General features: G+C 46.7%; 1 protein-coding gene across 8 annotated transcripts in view; it reads left to right on the plus strand.

The window, feature by feature from the left end:
* MECOM (MDS1 and EVI1 complex locus) overlaps window positions 1-19,084 on the plus strand; it is a 341,624-nt gene that overhangs the window by 287,351 nt on the left and 35,189 nt on the right. For 6 of the 8 annotated variants that reach the window (XM_057411602.1, XM_057411604.1, XM_057411603.1 and 3 more), the window contains exons 3-4: window positions 6,394-6,528; window positions 17,054-17,156. In XM_057411602.1, coding sequence (XP_057267585.1) covers window positions 6,394-6,528; window positions 17,054-17,156 — 238 coding nt within the window. Of the gene's footprint in view, window positions 1-4,388; window positions 4,706-5,471; window positions 5,676-6,393; window positions 6,529-17,053; window positions 17,157-19,084 lie in introns of those variants that run through there. The other 2 variants (XM_057411607.1, XM_057411608.1) reach the window with 2 other exon arrangements.

Below are 19,084 nucleotides of genomic sequence, written 5' to 3' on the forward strand. Positions count from 1 at the left end.
CAGGATAATGGGGGATGAGAAAGCAGGTCTGGGCTGTCAAACTCAGATTGGGGTAAGAAGGAATGTGCTGGTTTAGAGCACAGATTTTAACAGGAGAGAAAAAGTGGAGTCCTTCTGCTCAGTACATGAGTAATGGTTTGGCTTCTGCCAGTAGCAGCATCACAGTTGCTCCAGACCGTAAGAGAGGATGCAGGCAGGCAGCAGCACTCATGGGGACAGCTTCACCCACACCCAGGCCCTACCGGTGCTGGGGCACCACTTGCACGTGCCTGCAGTGCATCTGCTCTGCACAAGCACTGTGCATTCGCTGTATGTATTTATTTACCCCAGCAATAAAGCACTGTGCCAGCGGGGGTTCATGCAGCCGTAGGAGGAAAGCAGACCTAAACATCTGCTGCCCCTGTGCAGGGCTGGGGACTGCCTGTGCTCTGCAGTTCCCCCAGCAGAGCGCTTTTCCCACAGGAGTCACAGAGGTCCTCCAACTTTTTTATCACCTGCACATGCAACACTAACTTTTTTTTTGCAATGCTTATGGGATCGTTTATTTTGATTCCCTGAAGGCAGTCACTATTTTCAGCAGGGGGTGTGTGGTTTTTTGAACACTCCTTATTTCAGACTGGTAAATGCCCCTGGCTATAGGCAGGGGACAGCTCGGATGGGTGTCCTTGCTTGCAGCTGAGGGATTTGGGCTTTGCACCCTGCAGCTGCTGAAAGGGGACCCCCTCCACCAGCAGAGTAAGTCCCAGGGGTCCCCAGAGCTCTGCACTGCCCTGGGGAAGGGGGTGCTGGGTGAAACAGAGCACTGATCCCTCCACACCCCACAGCCTGGCTGGGGAGAGGAAACCCACCCTCCAGCAGCGCCGGCAAAACCAGCCTGACCCGAGCAAATGAAAATAATCAAAAGTAATTAGAAGCGTGCTGGACTGCTCCTCGGAGATCTGTGTGAGAGAATAAACATGCCGGAGCCCTCCGAGCCACTGCAAAGGCCCATGTCTGAGCTGTTAGGTGCCCTGACCTTGTCCACATAAAGACGTGATTTATGAAGTGCAGGGCACAGCAGCAGGGCTTCTGTCTTCTCCAGAAGAACCAAATTACTGAGGTGGAGATTAACATGCTTTCAGTTGGGCCCATTTCCAGACCAAGGGAAATTTTTTATTTACATTTTTTACCTTTAATTTTTATCTCCTCTCCCGTACTCAAAACCTGCTGTTTGGCCAGGAAGGATAAGCCCACCAGCGTGTGAGGGCAGGACGGGTGGCTGGGACAGGGCACCAGCACAGGGAGCCGTGACAGCACTGCAGTGCTCACCAAGGCTCCTTTACACAAGGACTGGAAGAGGTCCAGCTCGTCCCCTTAAACAAGCAGCAGCACTTACAGTTTTGCTTGATTGTACTATTTATTTTTAAATTGCTATCCAAACGCAGGGTGGGAGGAATTAGCAAGAAATTGTGTCGCCTTTCCTGCTTGTTGCCCTTTTCCAGGTCTGTCCTGGAGCGCCTGGATATGTTGGAGGGCTGTTGTTTTCTACGTGTTTGTTTTGCTTTGCTTTTCCTTTCTCCGTCCCAGCACAATACACTTGCCCAGTGTTTTAAACACTCACTTCAGTGTCAGGATGCTCAGTACTGTGTTTAGTCACCTTGAGAAATATAACATTAAATCCCACTTAAAAATGCGGTTATGAGGTCGCTTGCTCTATAAATGTAAGGATAATATAAAGCCTGATATGAACATTTCTGGTATTTTAAAAAATCACCAGCGACTTGTCTGATTTTTCACCATGGTCCTCTGCAGCGTTTGTCCACAGGAAGCCCATTAAAAGTGGACAGTGCAGTTATTTCATCTGGCTTTGGCTGAGCTGCTTTGCTTTGCTTTAATGATGTGCTGGAATGCACGATGCCCATAGGGTCTCCATTATGAGAACTTTTACTTCTGGGACGACCATGAAGTTTAAGGCTTAAAAGAGGCATCAGTTTACAGCCTGGTGGGAATTACTAGCAGACTCGAGTACTAACTCCTTACTGCCGCCACTAATATAGCGACTTATTTTAAATAAACAATTGCAAAAGGGACCCTGTGGAAATATTTGGGGCTTTTGAAGCCCCTACCAAACCCTCCAAGGGGAGAGAGAAAAGGCTACAGATATGGTTAAAAGTTTCTTGTTTGAAAGAAGGAAAATATATGTAAATACGCGGAGCTCTAACGTCCCCGTACACGACCGGCGGCGAGACGACGCTCGCCCCCCACGCCTCCCGAGCTGCCCTGCCACGAACCCTGTGGTTCGGGGGCATGTGCCTTCCTCCTCCTTCCCGAACCCCGCTCCCCTCCGCCTGGCTGAGTACAACCGAGCCGCCGGAACCGGTGCCTGAAGGCGAATTCCCGTCGGCGAGCGCCACCTAGCGGCAGCGGGACGCGCCGTAGCGGGGGGGGAGCCCCGGTGCCGACCGGCCCCGCTTCACCGGTACCGGGAGGCCCTTTTGTTTATCCACCGGCGTTTCCTCCTTTTGTGGCAAAGCTAGGAGGGGGAAGGGGGGGGCTCCTGCTCCTATCGGGGGCTCTGATCAGGCCTATGGGCTCGAGCAATCAGTTTCCCAGATTACTTGTATTTAATACACAATGCATCATAAAACAAATCCCTCATCCTGACAGGAAGAAAATAGAACAGCTCATAGCTCGAGCCGGTCCAATTTATGGCTAAATTAAAAAAAAAAAAAAAAAGAAGAAAAAAAGAAAAGAGAGAGGAAAAAAAGCTCCCACAATGGGCGGGCAGGAAATCACTGGTCCGGCAAACCGGGCGGTTCTCAGGCCCGGGCGCTACGGGAATCTCCCACCAGGTTTTTCGAGGTTATTGACAAAGGATTTTTTTTTCCTGTCCTACCTACCACCATTGCGTGCGGGGTTCCCCCCCCCTCTCCCTCCCCGCCTCGAACAATAGCTATTATCTGAAATAACAGTTCAATGTCACAGATAACAGGCCGCTGAGACGAATTAATCATCATCTCTTGTCATCCGGCTTCTCGCCCTCCCCCTGCCCTCCCTTCTCGTCCCCCTCCGCGGCCCCCCGGGAAAGAAAAATTGACTTTTAGTCTGAGAAATAGATCTGCACTTAAAAAAAAAAAAAAATAAAGTGGGGGCAAAAAAAGTGGGTGGCACTTCTGCACGGTGCAATAAAACTCGCTGTTCAGCCCTCTTTTTTTTCCCCTACTCTCCTCCCCAGAATACACATCTATACGTGTTTCTGGCCGTTGTTGAGCCGGCAGGTCGCGGCTTTCCATCGCGGTGGGATGCGGGGCCGGTTTGGAGGAGCCCTGGAACCCCGCGAGCAGGAGCGGGCCCGGCCACCGTCGTGGCCCCCGCCGGCAGGTAGAGCCCAGCCTCCCGCCGGCACCATTCAAGGGATTCGTTACCAAATAAATACAGGGCGGGGGGGGTGGTGTAAAAATAATAACAATCGTTTGGGAAGCGGCCGCAAACGGGTGGTTCTGCTGCCCTAACCGGGGTTGTCGGGCACACAACCACCAAAAAAACCACAAGAAGTTGCATTTCATTTAAAATTATTATTAATAAGCGTAGTGGCGGCGATGAAGAAAATAACTGGGATAATAAGCCGGGCTCGCCGGCTGCCGGAACGCCGGGAGAAGCCGTCGGGGCGAACGCAGCACGGCTCCCGCTCGCCGCAGTTCAGCTGCGGGGCCGCCGCGACGGCGCGAGCGGCTGCAGGGAGCGGGGGGCGAGCGGCGAGGGCTCGAGGCACCGCGTACCGCCGTGGAGCCCCTGCCAGCCCCAGGAGGGAGATGCGGGCGGGGCAAAGCCGGCTGCCGGTGTGTCCCCCCGGCGGGGCCGCTCCTCCGCGACCTGGCGGTGACCCCCGGCCGCGGGGCCGCTGTCGCTTTAAGCGCGCCGGGAGCGCCGCCGCCGCCCGGGACGGAGGAAAGGAGGGGGGGATGGCCGCCGACGCGGCTGGGGCTGCCCCGCTTTAAAGAGACAGTGCCCGAAAGGGGAGCGGTGGGCTGGCAGGACCCGACGGGGTGGGCGGGGAGGGGGGGCGGGCAGGGCCGCGCCGGGCCGGGCGCTGCCCGGGGGTGCGGCGGCGAAGAAGCGCCGCGGGCAGGCGACGGGCGTGGGGAGGGAGAGAGCCGCCCGCCCACCACACACACACGCACACACACACACACACACACACTTTTCTCCCATCCCCGGCGGAGAAGTGAAAGAAGTTTGTTTTGCTGAACGGTGTGCGGTGGGGTTTTTGTTGTTGTTGTTTTCTCCTTTTTTTTTTTTTTTTCATTTTCCCCTCTTGAAAGGGTTGTGTGGGATTTGGTGCTTTGGTTTTGTTCTTTTTTTTTCCCCTTTCCTTCCCCCTCTCGATAACTTTCTTTGCACACACACACACACACCCCACGCCAGCCGATAAGACCAGCAGGGGCCGAAAGGGGAAGGTGATGGCGAGCCGGCAGGAACCCGCCGAGCCCTGCCGCCGCTGAGCCCTCCGGGGCTGGCAAGTTCCCCCTCGCCGGCACGGGCCCCAGCCGCCCCGCGACTAATGGTGGAGCGCACCGCGACCGCGCAGCACCCACCGCAACCCCAGACCCCGACGGCCGCGGCCTCTGCCCGCGTTTGACGCCAAGATGTTGCTTCGAGCTGCCTGAAGGATATTTTTCTCTCTTCCCCCTTCCTCCTTGCCCTCGAGGGCTCCCGGCGACACAAGGTAAGAGCGGCGGCGGCGGCGCTGCCCACGGCCCCGCGGGACGGGGCCGCGTTGCCCCGTCTGTGCCCGCCGCTCCGCCGGCCCCGGGCCGACCCTCCTCCGCCGCCCCGGTGTTGAGTGCTGAGTCGTCTTCCACCGAAGCAGAGTGGGGATTGCTTTGAAAGGGAAAATGAAATGCCCCCTCTTCCAAAAATATATCATCTGGGCAGCGTGCGCGCCCGCGGGGGATGGAGCTCGCCCTGCGCAGCCGCTGGGCCCCGCGCAGCGCGGCCTCGTTTTTGGAGTGGTGGGGTTCGGCGTTAGGCTTTTCCCCCTTTTTTGTGGGGGGAAGGCTGCTAGAGAAGAGAACCCAGGCAATGCTCGGCGGGCCTGATCCCGGCTCCGGGGGGGGGTGGTGACCCGGGCAGCGGCCGCCATACCATACCGGGGCTGCCCCCGGCACCCCCCTGGGGAGGGCACCCCTCCGCGGGGTTCGTTTAATTAATGAATGTGCGCTGGCTTAGGCTGCATTGTCAGCTCCTGATAGGAAACTTCCGTGGGTTTTCATTAACCCAGTGACACACCGTGCCGGTGTTCCCGTCCGCTCGGCGCGGAAGGCAAAAGTGCTTTGGGGCTGGACGGGGATCCGGACACTTCTCACAGGGAAACAACCTCCTTCTCCCTTTGCTTTTCCTCTGGGGCATGTGTTTTGAAGTGTTTGTTTTGTTTTGTTTTGTTTTTCCTAATAAACCCTGGTAGTTTGCAGCCGGTGCCCAGCCGGAGAAGTTACAAATGTAGCAGTGAGTTTCCTGGGATGCTGGGGAAAGTTTAGGATAGGCCAGTGGTAAAGCTTGCAAATAAGTAATGTTATTCAGTTGTATGTAACGATTAGTAACTTGTCATAATATTAGAATAGAACATCCTCTTTAGCTTGTCCACAAGCAGTCTCATTAGATTTGTTTATTGTCTGCATAATTGGAACCATTTATTGGTATGTATTGAATCCTGCGATGTTTTGCATGAGTGTTTACATTGTTTTTTATTTATTTTCTTTAGTTTGGCGTACGGACTTCTATTATTTGCTTCAGTTAAGGGGAGGGATTTAAGTGTTGCACAAAATGGGCTGTTTGGGAAGCATAATACTAAAACAAGATAAATAACTCTGCTTTTCCAATAAAGTTTGATTCAGAACAACAAATATGAAGACTAAATGGTACTGCAGGCAATGTAAATCCTGAAACAAAACAGAAACTTCTAATGGAGCGAACATCACCTGTTTTAATATTTTTTGTTATATTCCTTGACGAAGTCATATTTAATTAAAATCAGAATTTTAAATACAGTCAGTGATGAATGCAGGGAAACTCAGATCGCTTTTAAAGTAACAGTATTTCTTAGCAATAATTAGTCAACATCTCGATTAAGTTTAAACACTTCTTAAGACATTTTTCAGTACATTTATTGTCTTTTTATTATTGTGTATATATTCTGACTGTCCAAAAAAAAAAAAAAAAAGGAAAAAGGTCTCACCAGAGCAGCATATTTCTGAATAAACACACCATTATTATTATTATTATTATTATTATTATTATTATTATTATTGTTGTTATTATTAGCCATTTATTTATCTGGAAACCTGTGATTTATCTTTTGACTAGTATGGCCCGACAGTGACAGCAAGATTTACTCTTTCATATTCTTCCTTTTAGATCTTGGATGAGTTTTGCAATGTGAAGTTCTGCATAGATGCCAGTCAACCAGATGTAGGAAACTGGCTCAAATATATCAAGTTTGCTGGATGCTACAATCAGCACAACCTTGTTGCATGTCAGATAAGTGACCAGGTATGTAGTGTTAACTTTCTGGACTTATTTTTTTAAAGGAACTTTAGGGTGTCAATATTAAAAAAATAAAAGAAAAAAGCAGCAGCAATTCACAAGAGATTTTGGCCCTTTTGCTGTTATAGAATAAGATACGGCACAGATGTGAGATGCAGAATGGAATAATTTTGCTTATGGGCTATAGTTAATCTGATTTTTTTATTTTTCCATATTGTTGTTCAATTACTAAGTTTTTTGCTTTTTTTTTTTTTTTTTTTAATTGCTGTACCTGATAAAAACTGGGAGTGCTTTCTTGGGAATACAAAGCCAGTATTTGCTGATTTTGAATTAGAAGCATTTTCTGGCTCCTGGTCCAGTCTAATGTAATAGTCTAGTTGGACTGTTACGTTAAATCATTCAGTTGGTCAGAATCTGTAATGTGAAATAAATGGAAAGAGTGGAGGGGAAGATACAAAACTGATAACGTTGCCAATGTAGTTGCATGTTTGGGGCTTCGGATTTGAATGCACATGTGCACGAATATTATTACGCTTTCCCATACACTTTGCTGGAACTAGTAATAGCAGGATCCTCAGTGTTTTTTCTTTTTATTTGTTATACTTAAATCCACTCTTTGTTCAGCTGAAATGTTTTTATCCTTGTATGTTGGAAAAAAGGCTGGGATAGGCAGAGGAAGGATGCAGTGAAGCATTTTGTTTTCAATTATGCTGATGAGTTATTAGGTGTTTCTTGAATCAAGGTTTGCTTTAGTCTGTGGATAATGCATGCCATTATGAAATATTTTAATGAGTGTAGTTAGGTTAAGAAAGCTAAACTCCTTTAAAATAAAATGTCTAAAATAGCAAAGCAACAACTGATTGTGAATTCTTGTTTCCAATCTAAAGTTTGCTGCCTGCAGCATAGGATTTAATTCATTTAGTCAGTGTTTCATTTTCCACCCCTTAATTAACTGCATCAGGTGAATGCTAAAGATTATCTTTAGCTGATTTAATAGCCTTGACAGTATTGAAATAAGAAGCACGATCAGTCACTAAGCTTCAATTAAAAATCATTCTTTCTAATCAAATTCTTTACGTATAGGAAATGAATGTGAGACAGTCTGCTATTTTCAGCACAGCCTTATGTGTTTCACTCATGTGAGATAGTTGATTAAAACTGGTTTAAAAAACTTTTTCAGAACCTATGAGAAAAGGGGATTTTTTAATTTTCGACTTTTATAGCTCAGTCCTGAGCACACGTAACACAGAATGAGGCAGCAACTGAGATGTAATTTCTTTTTTATATAGCAGTTGGTTTAGCTAAAGAAACCATAAAGATTATTAGTAAATGCAAAATACATTTTCTAAGCTGAAACATGCTTTACCCTGAAAAATGATAAATTCTCTGTGAGAAGAACATTTATGGAACAGTGGTATGAAAGCAAAACTATACAGATTAATTGAAACAGCAATTTCAAATATTCTATGTTAAATAAGAGCTGACATAGCTAGAAAAGATTAGAAGTGGAATCACGTGCATTGGTCAAAGTAACTTTGCATCAGTATTTGTGATCTGCAACTGAAAATTCATGCTAGGCTGAAACATCATCATTTACCTCTGTGATGCAGACACGCACCCGCATTTTGACGGTTTTAGAAGGAAAGTTATGGCACTTTTGACTCTCCTTTTTTAGTGTTTACATTTCTGACATTTGGTAGTGGTGGCTGTACTGCTGCCAATGATTTCTTTCATTCACTGGAGATTTGTTATTTATTTTGCACAGTATCATACTGTTCATAATTCCATATTTTTATAGCTTATTGTTGCTGAGATTTGCAAATTAAGAATTTGTTGTCCTTCAAGTAGCATGTTGTCAGCTGAATGCTGTCAGCAAGAGATTGTTGTTCCTATGGCCCTCTGGAAACACTGCACATTTACCCACAAAACTGTACGTGTACTCCAACATTTTATGACCAGAGCCTAAAAAGTTAATGCTAAAAATGTGCTCTTGAATCTTAAAGTGAAAAAGCCTTTTTAACAGCTCCTCCTTCTGCTTTCTTCTGGCACAAGCTCACCAGAGGTAATATAAAATATAATAGGAAGGCAAACTGGGAAATGGACATTACATGGCCAAATGTGTGCATGTACAAGGAGTGACAAATGCAAGTCAGAACTGAGTGTGCATGTCTGCCTGTGTATAGACTGCGTGTGGCTGCCTTTGGATCACTCTGCCTCTGTAGCTCCTAGAAAGAAAGGGGGAAAAGGTGATTAAAAAAAAAGAGGGAGGGGTGGGGTGGGAAAGGAGGAAAAACCCCCCAGTGTGAAGCCTGAGGACAAGTATCAGTGGTTGCAGTTAGAGTTGGAGTGCAGAAGCGGTGCAGCCCAGCGGGGACAGGAAAGCCCAGTTCAGCTGGAGCTGCAGCCAAGTGCTGGGTGCAGGGATGCACTCAGGCGGGGGGAACCCTGGTTATTTCTCCCTAGTTCCCCAGGAGGACGAAGTGCCTCCACAAGGCCCAGTCATGCTGGGAGCATCCCTGCTGTGGGAGATGCTGCTCGCTCCTGAGGCACAGACACTCGATCAGCAGTAATTGTTCACCTCTGATTGCTTCAACTCATCTGTAAAATTCATAGACAAACATTGGGCTGTACCTGAAAAGGTAAAAGATCCTGCCAGTGCTCTCAGCCTTATGCTGCCCACAAGCTTATGCTACTAAATTCAAGCTTGACTGACAGACAGGTATGATTCCCAGCCTGCTTGAGGCAGGATTTAGATGAATCTCAGCATGATGTGTAATCTAGTCGCTCTGCTAAGCTCTACCTTCTGTATTTAACAAAAAGAGTGAAAGAAAAACATTTTTTGTTGTTTTCTCTATTAGAGTTTTTTCAGAGGCATACCACCCCACCCCCTGACTCACGGTTGAGGTTAGGTTTCATCACTTAGGATCAACTTTACAAAAGGCCTGGGCTCTTTCTTATGACTGTATAAATGAGCTTTGCTAAGATGAACAGCTCGATAATGGTGGGATGCAGTCAAAACATGCATGCTGGATGCAACTCATGTTTCATTTGATTGGAGGTGGAGTAGGGTTTAAAAGGTGCATTTTTTTGATTTTTTTTTCTATTTTTTTTATTTCAGACAAGATTGATCTAGGATATCTTTTTGCTGTCTTCCTATTACTTACTGTCATACTCAGTCTAACCTGAACATATATAATTTAAGATGCATTTGAATTAATAAAATTCCACAAACAGGGCATGCTATTTATTTCCTTTCCCCAAAGAGAGTACAGCGTGTGCAGAGCTGCAGAGAGTCTTGTCACTGCTACTGCCCTGGAGTGCATTTTTTCAGCTCAGAGTCAGTTGGGATTCAGTACCAGTTTCTGCTAACTTGGATGGCTCCCCGCTGTTATCATTAAACATCTATTAGTTCAATTTTTTAATGACTTCAGAATGATAAGCCCTGTTAGGCTTTCTGGCAGCACTGTCATCCCAGAAAAAGCATTATTTTAAAGTATATATGTTAATGAAAGTACAGTTGCAACTACAGCAGTGACTATAGCAATGGCATGTCAGAGTCTGTCACATGTTCTGGGCTTTCTTTCAGGCTGGGATCATGGTCACCTTGAAGCTATAAAAATAAGTATTTTTTTTCTTTTAAGAAACATAGCTGGTAGCAGTTGAAGTTAAAACTCCTGAATATTGTTTTTATCTGGCTTATTGCTTGCAGAGCTCTAACAGTGATACAGCCACATAACACTGTGAAACTGCTCTGAGCTTCCAGTTCTCTTTCCCCTCAACAAAGCAGCTCGTGAAGATTCCCTTTGGTTTATCCGTGGAAAACTCAAAGTGGGTCAAGATCAGTTTCCTGAGGTTTTGGTTTGCTGAATGTGCTGAGATAGATTTTTTGGGGTTTTTGTGTGTGTTTTCTTTCATTTCTTTATACTCAAGTACATGCCAATACAGTGGGAGAAAAACCAGTAGTACTACACTCTTTAACAACATGCCCGATGTCAGTGATATAAACTTACACGGGTGAACCTCCTGCTGTAAGTTTCACCAGATCTGATCACATCTTACACGTTTTACAAACTTTTTAAATCTGCAGACACAGCTTCATGTTTCAGATTTTACTGCCACTGCCCCCACTCTGCGGCAGGCAGCTCTCAGGCAGAAAACGGCAGAGGCTCCTGCAGCAGCCCTGGACACACAGCCACCTGCACAAGTTGTGTATTTAAGGAATAGTTTTGAGGCTTTGTTGTCAGAGAGTGAAATTAAGGTTTTGCCTGTTGCAGGTCAGGAGGGCACACGCATGCTGAGCCCATACGGGGCCCTATTCTGCCATGATTATTTCTATGATTTATTAGTTTATTAAGCAAATAAAGCTTAATCCAGCTCCCACTGAATGTCTGTCTCCAGTGGAGCAGGGTCGCGTTAGTTTAGGGCCAGTGGAACAAGGAGCTCATCAGTGGTGACTTTCCACTTAACTGCAGTTAGGGCTGAGGCTGTGGGTAAAACTCCTGCCTGGTTTTTACATCTGCCTGTGTTATCTGGAGCTAAATGCACCAGTGGTGTTATTGCTCTCAGTGTTGGCCTGTCCTGACATGACCTAAAATGAATTGTTTAGAACCAAAACCAGCAACTTCTTGTCGCCATTTCTGCAAAATCATAAGTGTTTTACTGACAATCCTGTTCAATGAATGCAGTAAGGCATGTTGTCACTAAGCAAAAATGCCTTTTTTTTTTGTGCTGAGAGCTGTCAAATCACACTCGTATGCTTGTCAGAAACAGTATAGAGGATTATAGTTGTCCACAGAGCCAGGACAAGACTGCAACTCACTGGACAGTTTGCGTGATTGATGAATGAAGGTGGGATGTTGGAAGCATGGTGAAGTCACGAGAATGGGTGGACACACAGAAGTTATGGTCTGGTGTTGGTTGCCAGCAGCTCCCAGGCAGATTTTGAGGGGCTGGAGCAGTTCGGCTGGATGTGACAGTCTCTCACCCAGTCCTGTGCCTTTCAGGAAGGCTAAAATTCACCTGCGAAGGAAGAAGACAAGTATCACTGGGGAGGTGGCCTACAGCCCCTGAGATACCAAAGAGGATGCCCTGTGGAAGGACATTCTGCTTCTCCCTCCTTGTTTTGGAGGAGCGGGTAGCACCTTTTGCCTCAGAAGGTGGCAAAATGAGGATTTCTGGTGCCATTTCAGGAGAGTGTCCTTGCTCCAGCTTGATCTGCTTTGGCAGTTTCGGTGCATTTTGGAATCAAGGAAGGAAAGGGTTTGCAGTCCTGGTACTGAGGCACTGTGGTGCGCCCTCACCATTTCGGTAGGGTGAATGGAAGGGTCCTCCCCTCCCTGTTGGGCTTCCACCCATGTCCCCGCAGCCGCTTGCACGCAGGCACTTGCTGAGTTTTGCCTGTGGATTTTTGCTGAAGTTTTCTTTGGGCCTGGTACAGCGCTCAGAAGGACATTAGCCCTTGAAAAAACTCCAGTTAGTTTCAATTTATCATTTGCCTGAGTATGGCAAGAAGAACCTGGCTCAGGTTTCATCACACAGTTCTACAGCTGTAGAAGTTGTTCTGCTAAAATTGAAGAACTGGAGCTAAAATTGAAGCTTCACCATTTGGATCTTTTTCTTTCTTCTTTTTCCCCTCAACTGCTTAATTATGGCTCGTTATGAGGTTATGCATCCGTTTGTCCTTCTCATTTTACTGGCAAGCATAAATTCTGATTTTGATCATGCTCCTTGCTTATTGGTTTTGGACATTTGATTTGTTTTTCTTTTGAGGCAAGTTCCATTCTTGCTCCAGAGCAATGTGGAGGTGAATGCCAGTTGGCAGTATGCACGCCGCCTCTCTGGGCGCTTGCTTTTCAGCCCCAGCTTGGGGAATGATCCTCTTGACTGCACTGAAGCCTCCAAAGGTGTCTGGGAGATGGGGCTGGTGTCTTACTCAGGGTAAACATACCCATGGCTTGTGGCAGAAGCTGGGAGCCTGTTGGATGCTGGATGTTGGTGCAGGAGTAGCAGCATCACACTAGTGGGCTTCACCAGGCTTTCATCGGGGTGCGCTCCACCTTTGGGGTCTTCTGTACCTTTCTACCATTCCATGCAGGGTGTGTTCTTCACTTGGTCCTCCTGCTTACATCAGTGGGGTGCAGGACAAAGCCGCTCAGTGCCTTCCCCTGAGGTGCTCGCTGTAGGCTTAATGCATGGCCTGGAGGGTTAAAGTACAAAAAGCACTGATTCCAAGCAGCACCTCTCACCTGTCTGAAAGTGCCAGGCAGCACTGGGGTGTGTGGAATGTTTTTCAAAGTTCATGCATACACAGGAATAAAGGTTTTGGTTGAAGGCAACAGAATACAGCTCCTCTTTGGGGCTGAGCATGACAGATGCTTGAGTAGCAGCTAGTGCCTTTGCTTATTCTCATCAGATGAAGTGTCACTTTTTCCCCCCACACCAGCAGCTCCCCCTTCCTGGGTGCTGGAGCGCACGCTGGAGGGGAGTGAAAGGGGGGTTCAGAGCCGTGCAGATCTGGCTGGGGCACATGGGATGGTCGGGGTACTTCAGAGTGTGCGGATGGCGTCAGCCAAGTGCGCAGCCCTGGGCCGAGCTCGCGGGGAGTGCGTTTTCGCTATTATTTCAATTATTACAACTTCCTGAATAGGTTGAAGGTCGTTCATAATTCACGCTTCTGTCATCTTTACACATGCCAAATGCAGTCTATTAAGCATAAATAAAATTTCAAGTGCCTGACCAGGAAAAGTAAACTGGGATTCATAACAATGAGGCCTTATTCATCCATTTTAAAGTAAATTGTGTGTGTTCCTTTCTTTTCTCCCCTCCCCTTTCCCTTTACAGCTTTGCAGTTTGGGAGCTTTTATTTCTGCTCGGTAGCATAAATATATGACCTGCGGTGTAGGCAGGCACAGAGGACTGATGAGTTAGGCCTCCCCCAACTTCTTTCCACCTCAGACCCCCTGAACTTTGAAAGTGTTTCCAGATCTGGATCCGATTTTGCTCTTCCTATATAAACTGCAGTCACACACCGCTGATCCCAGGGCATGTGAAATGTGCATCTGGACTTTGCTTTTATTCCCCCCCTCCTCTGGTTGTTCCTCTACTGTGCAGCAGATATTCTTATACTTCTTGAGGCAGACTGCTGTGTGCTCTCATGTCGTGAGCACAGCTTAACCCAAGAAAGCCAGGTAACAAAATGGGCTTGGTTGGCTGAAGAAGTGATAGAAGAGCCAGGACTGTATCCAAGAAATCTTCAAGCTTTGTGATTGAAAAGTCCGCTTATTTTACATTAGCGTTTTCTAATACAAAAAAATATTGTCTGTGGTAGAGGTTGCTGTTGTTGCAAAACAGGGGCTGTGGGGTAATTTATGAGCTTTCCCGTCTGGGGGCTTGCAGGACCCCCATACTTTCTGCCCTTGGTAGGCTGCTGCTACCTAAAAATTTGAGCAGCATGGTTCATTTCAACAGTTGGCTTCTCAGTGTTTCTCAGACTGGATAATTCCAGGAAGTTTTAGGTGGGAAGAGTAAGGAAAAAGCTTTTCTTGTGAAGTAGCAAGTACAGCTTTTAAAATGAAATTAAATTTACCTGCACGGTCACTTTGGTTGAAAGTTGAATATGTCTTATTTTAGATCCACACTGGAATGCAGTCTGGTATATAAACTGTTAGTACAGGTTGGGGTTTTTATACATACAGAAATCTAAAAAACAATTTCCAATAATAATGATGAAAGTTAGTATTTTAATGATAATAATGTCAAAATGCCAGAAATCGGGAAACCTGTCACTTGGACATTGTTTTTTAGAGTGTTAGTTCTAAGGTGCAAAATAAAGGAACATCACTTAAACTAAAACATGGTGGGTTTTGGCATATTCCATCTTGCCTCCCTGTTGAAGTGCAGAGAGGCTGGCTAGGTAGTTTCTGATGTGTAGCTTAATCATCTCTGATATTTCTGAATACCAGTGCAGAGAGAACAGTTGACTGCAGAGTTTACACCCAAGTTAGGGATTTGTCCCACAGCTACAAGAAAGATGCTGCATCGTACTGGGGTCTCCCAAAGAGAAGTGATGTCACCCTAGCACAGCGCTTCATGAGCAAGACCCTCTTTATGCCTACGTCTGATCCACGTGCCCTCACCTTGTGACGAGAGGTGAAAAGGTCTATCAGAATACCTTTGATGGGGGAGGAAAAATACTGGAGAAGGCTTGGCTGTGGATTTTGTTTGCTTCTTGGTGTGGATGCACTGCTGACCTGAGAAGAACAGCTGAGTTTACATGACTGTGACACAGAACCTGGGAGCACTGAGGCAAGTCCTGGGCAGAGCCATCCAGGGCAGAGCAGGAGCTTTGGCACAGTCCCTTTGAGATGGTGGAGGTCCCACCTGGGTATGTGGTGGGCCTGATCCTGCTTCCGCCCCAGGGAGGTCTGCAGAAGTCTCTCATGTGAGTGTGCAGTGCCATACACTGTTTTTTTTCACCTCAAAACCAGCCAGCAACCAGGCTTATCTTCCACAGACTGGACCTCAGCATCCCTTTCAGGTGTGTAGAGGCCATCATACTTCTGGAAGAAAAAAGCCATTTTTCAGTGCATTTATCTTGATAAATGGAAAACCAAGCATCACTTAAAGCAGATATTCACTGGATGCGGCACTGACATCGTATCTGTTTGTGGGCCTTAAAAGTTGTCTTCACTTAAATGCATTTCGGCCTTTGATCAAGTGTGCATTGCCTCAACTGCATCTCCAGCATGCCGAAGCCCACACAGCAGCCCCATGTCCTTTGGCACCAATGGCGGCATCAGCTCCAGAGGGAATTATGGTACCAGGGATTTGCTCAGCTGCATGAAGAGACATGCATGAGACCTTGCCATGGCTCTGTTGGCCCTTTGTACTGTCCAGAATACTCTGTGGACTTTGAAATCCCTTTGACAAGGGGTAAAAATGGCAAGTTCTAGCAGACCCAGCTGATGGTTCGACCAGGGCAGTATCAAAGAAGAAGGAGGTGCAGCCTGGCCAGATAGGGCTGCCTATAAACTCCTTCTCCTGGATTTTATGGGGAAAATTTGCCATAAGCAGGAGGTTGTGGCACAAGTACCTTGCACCTGATTTTTTTCCCAGCATTTCTGGCTCCTGGAGAGGGGTGAGCACTGCGGCACTGGGATGAGCTGGCTCTGGCAGCCTTCACTGCTGCTCCTCTGCACATCTCCAGAGCGTTTTGTGGGACAAGGTGAAGAACAGAAAACAAATCCAAGGAAATGCATCTTTTTTTTCGTTGTTTTTAGGCATTTAGCTCATATCTGTTGGCAAAGGCCTCTTGTGCAGAAAGAAACGATTAGGTTATACGGCCACCTCCTGGAGGAGATCGGTATGTGCTCAGCTGCCGGGGCCACCCGATGGCTGACGGTTCGTGTGCGACCGCGCAAGAAAAATACCCACGCATCTCTAGCTACCGGTACCTACCTTGTGGCACACACACCTGTATGACTTTAAACAGTGGAGGTGATTTTCTGCCTTTCTCCCAGTGACTGAATATTGAGAGTTCAGAGTGTGAGAGCAAAACCCTAAAAAATACATTAGTCCAAGAAAAATGCAAAGGCATAATTTTTTAGCGAAGGAAACATAGCTGTCATGTGTTTTTGTTTAACAAGGCCTAAGGAAGTTACTAATACTTATTTGAGCTGCTTCATGGAGCTTTTTAGTGTTCTTCATATTTCCTGCTGAGACAGAAAACAGCCACATGGATTTTGGGAATTTCCTTTCAGCAGAGGCTTGCAGTGCCAGTGTGCGCTTGCTCTGGGTATATGGACCCAAGGGAGTATGGCCTCTTTGCCCGCACCCCACCCTGACCCACAGCTTCCTGCTTCCCTGATGGGTCCTTCCCAGAGCCCAGAGCCTGATGTCACCTGGACTGGGGGACCAGGAGCCACCAGCCAGGGTCACCACCAGCAGCTTTTGGCTGCTCACAGTGTTTCTTCATCCAGGACTGATTTTTCCTTTGATTCCTGTTCGAAGCTGAGGAATAGCCAGGCATGCTGGTTTGCCTAAGCCTCCCACCTCAAAACTTTCTGGACTGCATAGATAATTGTAACGGGGGTTGAATGCCTGTAGCTTAATCAGTAATATCTTCTCAGATGTGCTTTAGTACCTTTTCTCTGTGCAACCAGAGTTGCGTCCCTTACATGGATCACTCAGAGAAGCATTTTATGGCTGCTTTGTACATGGGTTTGGTATAACTAAGCATGCAAATTGCTGGTGGTATTTGCAGTCATCACACAGCTCCTTTTACAGCAGACACTGTTGAAAGCAATTGTTCTTTTTATCCTCAGAACCCAAAGCACCAAAAGCCTTTGGTCTGAAAAGAGCCATAGTCAAAATCAGCATCTCTCCAGCAAATGGCAGCCAGCAGCCGCACCAGGACAGGGTCTGGACAAGTGTTTTTTGATCCTGTGATACTCACCAGCAATGGTTTGTGCCTCTTTGCCTATTGTGGTAATCACAACGAGATATATATAATCATTGCTTTCGATTTTTTCAGATATTCTACAGAGTGGTAGCAGATATTGAACCAGGAGAGGAGCTCTTGCTGTTCATGAAGAGTGAAGATTATTCACATGAAACAATGGCTCCGGACATTCATGGTTAGCCACTTCATATTGTCTAATCTAATAGAAATTATCATTGAAATTAAGCAAAAAATTAGGGAGATTTCTCCTCTGCTGGAATCCTTTTGAAATCTGCGATGGCTTCACTAAAGCCCAGGAGGAGAGCTGGACCATGGGTGTATTTGTCTGTCTTCTGCCCTAGGGTTTCTCTGAAAGTTGCTCAGTGAACCAATTAGTGTAATACTATCACAGCTCCTTCAGACACTCTGAAGGGTGAGTCTGCTCTCAAAAGTGATGCTGACACTGGTATTGGAGGGCTTCTGGGTTTGTTTTCTTTTTCACTCCATCACTCCAGCCTGGTCCAACCAGGAGTGTAGCTTCACTCAGTGTTGCATTTGAATGGAACTGAATGCCGCTTCATTCGATGTTGCATTTTCACAGAATCACAGAATAGTTAGGGTTGAAAGGGACCTCTGGAGATCATCTAGTCCAGCCTCCCTGCCAAGGCAGTGTCACCTAGAGCAGGTTACAGATGAATGTGTCCAGGCAGGTTTTGAATGTCTCCAGAGAGGGAGAATCCATGCCTTCCCTGGCCAGCCCGTTCCAGTGCTCTGCCACCCTCAACATAAAGAAGTTCTTCCTCATGTTGAGGTGAAACTTCCTGTATTTTAGTTTATGGCCACTGCTGCTTGTCCTGTCACTGGGCACCACTGAAGAGGGTCTCGCACCATCCTCCTAGCATCTGCCTTTGAGATATTTATACACATTTTCTACCTGTTAATCTGGGCAGCTCTAGTTTGCACAGTTGATATTTCTCAGCATTAAGTCCCTGCAACTCCTAATGTTGTTCAGGTTTTACCTCACTTACTTGAACCTGCCTCAGAAACAGATTGGCAGATGTTAACAGCGTGGTAGTAAGGCTTCAAGATTGAAACCTCATCAAAACCTGATCATTCTGTGTGTATTACAAAAGGAGAACAAGAGTCCATGTCCTCATCTCTAGGCTGTGTTGCTCCTGCAGGACCTGTACAGACTCTGACTAAGGGTTATTTTTTGTCACTTAGCCAAACAACTGTTACTTTATCACCTTGAAAAGAGAAAAATCTCAAGTTGTTAATGTTGTTGTCACTTGTGATAACACTTGAGCCATTTTTCCTCCTTGCGCTCATTTGTTACTCATCTGACTCACAGATTCTGGGTCTGAAACTCCCGAGCTCTTGCTCAGATTTGTCCCCCACCTCCAAAAGCTTCTTTTGCTCTGCTGTCCATCAAGCAGTGGGTTATACAACCACAGTGGGGACTGGGTGTGGGATATGTAATTGATGCCTGTTAGGTTGCAGTTTATGCGAATGTGGACATTCTACAAATTCTCAGGGATTCAGGGACAGTACACGGGGTTTTTCCCAGGGCTCACATCAAGGGCTCACATTCTTACAACTGCCTGTACATTTAAAGCTGTATCTTTTGTTATCTTAAGAAACTGGGGATTATTCATTAGTAACTTTGTTTAGTTATTGCTAAAGGTGTCCCCCTTTTCAAGCATACTGTTCTCCATGCCTAGTCCCTATGGTCAAGCAGCTAATGTATTTCCTGGCACCAGAGGAAATCTCTGCAGTCACATGCAAGAATATGTCCCACAGGGCTAATTTAGAAGTAGATTGAGCCAAATTATTGCTTGTGGACAGTTGGCAACAGAGCCCTATGATACTTTCTCTGCAACAGCTGTCAAGCCGTAACCAACTACATACATTAGACATTTCAGCATTTCTGACTTGGAGCCCCATGGCATTTATATCTGTAGGGCAGGTGACACTCCAAAGTGACACTCTAGTGATCTTCTACACTCATTTTCAGTAAGAAACTCATGATTTATGGAATTTAAAGGAAGGGCCCCAACTTCATGGGTCTCTGGCTTGCTTTGAACAGGGTTGGGTGCTGCAAAAGTACTCTCAGGAAAATGAAGA

Source organism: Pezoporus wallicus, unplaced genomic scaffold (genome assembly GCF_028554395.1).
Source record: "Pezoporus wallicus isolate ANWC-B61680 ecotype Strahan unplaced genomic scaffold, APGP_CSIRO_Pwel_v1 contig_6899, whole genome shotgun sequence".
Taxonomy (NCBI): domain Eukaryota; kingdom Metazoa; phylum Chordata; class Aves; order Psittaciformes; family Psittacidae; genus Pezoporus; species Pezoporus wallicus.